Consider the following 5,845-nt stretch of genomic DNA (forward strand, 5'->3'; position numbering starts at 1 on the left):
ATATATATATATATATATATATATATATTTGTGGACAATAGGGCTTAACCATTTTTAGGTCACTGGGATACTAAAATTCTGACACTCCAAATAAATTCTAAAGTATGTTTAGTATTTATAAAATCATCATGAAAAAGCACATTTTGTTAAATTTTTCAATCAGTTATTTATTCATCAGTAGAATTTCCCATTTGCTAAGCATTTTGTGACCATCACCAAACTCAAGCTCCTGCTGACTTGGAGTCCTCAGTACTTAGCACTGTGTGCTACTTAATGAAAATATAGTTAATAACCTCCATCAATATGGGTGTTTCTACTCTTTCTTGAGCCATTCCCACCCAGGAGGACATTCTTGCCGTTTCCGGGCAGCTTCTCATAAAGTTTGTCTGTAGAGAATCCTGAGGAAAGCCAAGGAATAGAAGTTAAAATTTGCAGGGAGTATTGGCATGGTGGTGTAGACCTGTAATCCTGGCACTCTGACAGGCAGGAGGATCAGGGCTTCAAGTCTAGCTGAGGAAACTTAGCAACTTAAAAAGACCTTGTCTCAAAATTTAAAATAAACAAAGGGCTTGGAATATAGCTCAGTGTGAAGGCCCTGGGTTCAACCTCTGGTGCCACAAAAAATAAAATTAAAGAGAAGTTTAAGAAGTATTGCTGGAGACCTTAGATACACTACTTATTTAGGTTTAGTTGTGTTGTTGCTTTTAATGTCACAGTCTTAATCAGAAATGTGCTAACACTGTTTATTTTCTTTGAAAGGAAAGGTAGTGGGTGAGGCAGGAGATGTGAAAGTCAACCTACATGTTAGTTGCTTTTCCCACCTGAAGTCCTAGCAGGAGCAGGAATGTGGGCTCTTTGTTTCATTCTAGAAATTCAACTTAACAACCCACAGTAATCTCTCTGGTACTGCTAGAGGAAGACCCAGTTCCCTGGGTGAAGAAAGGATCTGGACCTGTAGAGTTAGCAACAGATGGACGGGCAGGAGCAAGAGCGAGTCTTCAGAGTATGAGAGGAAGGAGGAGGCAAGAACGAGTACACTCTTGGACAAAGAACTTCATCAAGATAGATGCAAAATGACTTCCCCGTTACTCCATCTTCATTTTTGTGGCAAACTGTACCAACATCCTTCATGGCACAGTTGTGGGTTGGGAGGGCATTGCCACACTCTTGAGGCCTGGAACTTCGGGCTGTATGGTCACCTCTTGCACATCTGTGATCTACCACCACTCTATACTGATCAACAAATATTCTACTCACAGCATCCAGGGCTTGGTCCTCTGGTGGCCGCTGGCACTGCCCTGCTCCATTGAGCAAGGAACAGCCATGACATCAAGAACAGCTGTTCTAAGATTCTGATGACCAAAGCATTGATCCAACATTCTTGACCTATTTTGCATACCCACTGTTGATTCAGCAGCAGACACTGACAGAGCCAAGCTTCAGGGCATGGGTACAACATGGGAGACCCATACAGCCATGAAATGTTGGCAGTGTAATACAGGTATGGGATAGAAGGCTAGGGTGTGTCTTTGATTACCAGTGAGTAGATAAGAAAAAGGAAGAGAAAAGAAAGGAAATCAAACTTTCATGGCAGCAATGTGGACCTTTTCATTGTATCAAAAGTACTGACAACTGTTTGAATTGTAAGTATGCTACTACTAATTTGAAGCCTTAGTTGATGGAATACTATGGTGGAGAACATACAATTTATTTTGAAATATTCTCAGACAAATGAGCCTGGCTTAGCTGGGTCTTAATGTACCCTGGTGTTAGCACTAACCAGTACTAACAATCTAATATCAGCTTTTCTTTTTAAGGCTACAAACCTGTGCATGTGTGTTTGACCTGGGTATGGGGAAATGAGAAACAGAGGATATTTTTCCTCTGTTAGCCAAAAAGGACCAATGGGCACAGATGTTAACCATAGATAAAATTAGGTCAGAGGAGCTCGCCTCACTTTCCCTGACTCCGGGGACCCTCAGCCTACTGCTTCTATTCTGAGTTTGAGAGGTTGAGGATGAGTTATAACACTGTTTACAGAGGGGATAAAGTAGCTGTTGCCATGATAAACTCCAGACAGCCCCATTCCCTGATACTCAGGTAGAGTGTAGAGTAAACCTTTCCTCTAGCAGGTGCTTAAAGTCCAACATGGAGTAGGAAGCTCTGAGATTAACCAAGGAAGAGAGAAAGAACAGATGGAGAGCACTTCTCATCCCCACAGGGAAAAAGATCTGCCCCTATTGCCCTTGGAATGGCCTTGGTCCCAATAGGTCCCATGTATGTAAGCAATCATACTTTTCCTTTTGCCTGTCCCTGCTCTTCCATTTCTTAGTCTTGGTTGCTTCCACTGAAGGCACTTGGTTCCCTGATATTTCCTTCTTTCCCTTCCAGCCTTCCCCTGGAAGAAGTAGGGTGGGAACAGTGGTAGAGGAAGGAAGGTTAGGTGGGGCAGAGCCAGCTTATCCTATCTTCTAAGTCAGTGCATCTGTCCTTCCAAAGGGAACTGTGCAGGGAAGTGCTCTGCATTATTGACAGATTTCTTCCTCCAAAGTAGGGGCAAGACAGGTAGATAGTTCAGTCCAGAATGCAGTGGTCCCTATGGGCAATGCCATTCATACCCAACAGCAAGGAGGAAGACTTAGAAAGCAGAAAGCTAGAGCATGTCTGGGCTAGTCTTACCCTAATGGCAGAAGGCCATCCCTGCGTTACCCTTCCCTTTGGGTAAACCTGATCATCACCTCCCAACAGTCTTGTTCATGGTCAGTGTATGTAGTGGGACCAGGCACCCACAGAACAAGTGTCTTCTGTCCTACATCTGAGAATGACAGACAATGAGAGTAAATGGACATTTTAAAAGTTAATCCATAATGACCATCTCATATTCCAGGGCTCCATCCAGGACCACCCACCTCAAGAAGCACCTAGCACGTGTTAGGCACTGAACCTGAAGCTGCAGTTGAAACAAGATATGGTCCTGACTGGAAAGGACTTATAATCTACTATGGTTAGAAAATCAATACGATTTAGTATGTTTAATGTTGCTATAGAATTAAATTTTGACTCATGTCAGCTAGTGTTTGTAAGTACTAAGAGGCATAAACACTAGATGTCTAAACAATAAGCCAAGAAAAATGTATCAGTGCATTTTTTAGGTTCATAAAGTCTCTTTGGGAGGCACTGATGTGTACTATGTGCCTGAACAATATGTCAACCAATAACTAGGTTACGTCTTAAAAGTTGGATGTCCACATGCAATGAACAAACTCCACAGGTACTTTTTGGTCAGGAACTATGTGACAGACTTGGCATTCGGAAAAAGAGTCAAGAGGAGAAAACAGACACGGAGGAGCTCATTTTGTTTTCGTACTCTTGACACCTGGCAAGTGACCTGTCTTCCTGAGCCTCAGTCTTCTCATTTTCAAAATGAGACTAAAACTAATAACGTGGTTTCACAAAGTCACTTTGACCCTTAGGTGAGTTCATTTGTAGAAGACTTATAGATAATTTGATTAATGATACACTTTTTATTTGAAGAGTACCTGGACCTTTGTAGATAGTTTACCATTCTGGCCATTCTTCAGCCCCCGTACTCTACAAGGGAATCTGAGGCTCCAAGCAGGACAACGAGTGCCCAGAAGATACATTAAATTCAAAACAATAGGTGGTAGAAGCACATGCACCTTGCTTAAGAGCAAAGATAACGTATTTCTGCATAAGGGATCTGAAACAGAGTCTGGAAGAAGGGTTTAAGCCTGCTTCACAAGTACTGCTTATCAGCTTTCACTTGGAGGCTTCAAGCAAAGTTTTCAGTGTACATATGGCTGGTTTTCCCACAGGTGCCTGAGGTCTTCATTCTGGTCCCTCTTCTCTTTAGATTCTCTTCGTAAGAGCTGGTTAAACCTTAAAGAATGGGATTTTTACAGGTGACTCAATTGGCACATTTTTCATCACTTCTGCAATGGATAGTTGAAGGGTGAGAGAGGAAATCATTGTCTTGAACTGTTCTCCCGAATTTTCCCAGTGGTACCACAGCCTCACCCCTACAGTGGAAGGAGTGTCTCTTCTCCAGCTTAGCCGAACCCAAGGACTTCCCTGGGTGTGGAGTGTTGTGTTGTGATGATTTTATTCCTTCATGTTTCTTTTGTGTCTATCACATGACAGTCTATCAACCAGACACAGCTTTCATGGGAGAGAATCCTCAGCTAACATCCTGGGAAAATCACTCATCATAAGACAAATAATGTTTCTTTTTTTTCCTGACTTTTCTTGCATTACTAAAGTACATATCTAACTCTTTTTAAAGAAACAATGCTTACCACAAACATCAGTTTTACTTTTTTTTTTTTTCCTGTAATCCTGGAGACTGAACCCACGGCCTTGCATTGAGTTATATACCAAGTCCCTTTTCAAATTTTTAAAATTTTAATTCAGGGTCTCAATAAGTTGTCCAGCTGGGCCTGAACTTGCAGTGCTCCTGTCTCAGCCCCTCGAGAGTGCTGGGATTACAGATGTGAACCATCACACCCAGTAAGCCACAGTTTTAGAAAAATAATCTCCATATAACTGTACTACTCATAACCTGAATTTGACTTGTATTTCTTTTCTTTCTTTTTCCTTCAACAGAATGCTACAACTTTCCATGTGACTGTTCAAGATGATAATAACATCGTTGTCTCTTTGGAAGCTTCAGATGTGGCCAGTCCTGCATCTGTGTATGTTGTGAAGATAACTGGCGAATCCAAAAATTATTTCTTCGAATTCGAGGAATTCAACAGCACTTTGCCTCCTCCTGTTACCTTTAAAGCCAGTTACCATGGCCTTTATTATATAATCAGTCTGGTAGTGGTAAATGGAAATGCGGTTACCAAGACATCCAGATCCATCACTGTATTAACAAGTAAGTACCATGTGTGGCACTGTTCTCTGCCCCTGCTCTGAATGTGTTCTGTTGGGGTCTCTCACTAGAAGAGCAGCCCAGAACCCAATCACTTGCCTTGAGATCAAGTGACATGGATTCAAAGTTCTGCATTGTACTAAGAATACAGCTTCTCACTGAAGCTTGGTAAGTGCTCTCTGCTTAGGTATCGTTAAAATCTGTTTTAAACCAAAAGCACCAACCTCACTGAGGTGATGAATGACAGTTTCAGATTAATGATTGGATTGTGCGATTTTCAACTGTATTACCTAACTAGCATGATCATAGCTTGTTTGGTTTTCACCAGAATATATATTCTCATATTAAGCATTTGATTTTTGCTTTATTTTATTATCATATGTAGCCTATTCAAATCTAACTGTATGTTTGAAACTGAGAGAGAGTTAAAAAAGATATCTTTATCAGCCATGACTCCCCATCTTGCTTTAACTTTTACTTCCCAAGAAAAATAAATATATAAGCATGTTATCTTTCGGTCTTAAATAGCTAATGCTGGCATTAGGAAGCTTTTAAGTGTATTTCTACCTACAGCTGATTTTCACCCCACTCTCTAACTTTAACATCTAATCGCAAGTGAATGCAGTGCTTCTGTGTATGTTGCAAAATATAAGACAAATCGATCTCTGCACAACACAGTTTATCAGTACAGCCGTTTAATGGCTCAGCGAAGTTCTCCTTACTCATGTTCTTCAGGACAAGCTGTCCAATGGCTATAACCGTGAAAAAGCCAGCTGCACATGATCACTGTGGCCATGATTAAGATAAAGGACATGGATGGGCCTGGGGATTTAGCTCAGTGGTTTCACCACCTGCTTCACAAGCACAAGGACCCGAGTTCAATCCCCAGTACCAAAAAGAGAGAGAGAGAGAGAGAGAGAGAGAGAGAGAGAGAGAGAGAGAGAGAGAGAG

The 5,845-nt window shown here is 41.4% G+C and overlaps 1 protein-coding gene across 1 annotated transcript in view; it reads left to right on the forward strand.

The window, feature by feature from the left end:
- The first annotated feature begins 3,908 nt into the window (after positions 1-3,908).
- The window catches only part of Ptpro (protein tyrosine phosphatase receptor type O), a 103,173-nt gene continuing 101,236 nt past the window's right edge, over positions 3,909-5,845 (forward strand). Inside the window, exons 1-2 of the mRNA XM_010638440.3 lie at positions 3,909-3,923; positions 4,624-4,897. Of these exons, the coding sequence (XP_010636742.1) occupies positions 3,909-3,923; positions 4,624-4,897 (289 nt within the window). The remainder of the gene's footprint in view (positions 3,924-4,623; positions 4,898-5,845) is intronic.

Source organism: Fukomys damarensis, unplaced genomic scaffold (assembly GCF_012274545.1).
Source record: "Fukomys damarensis isolate Sample0158 unplaced genomic scaffold, DMR_v1.0_HiC HiC_scaffold_19, whole genome shotgun sequence".
NCBI lineage: Eukaryota > Metazoa > Chordata > Mammalia > Rodentia > Bathyergidae > Fukomys > Fukomys damarensis.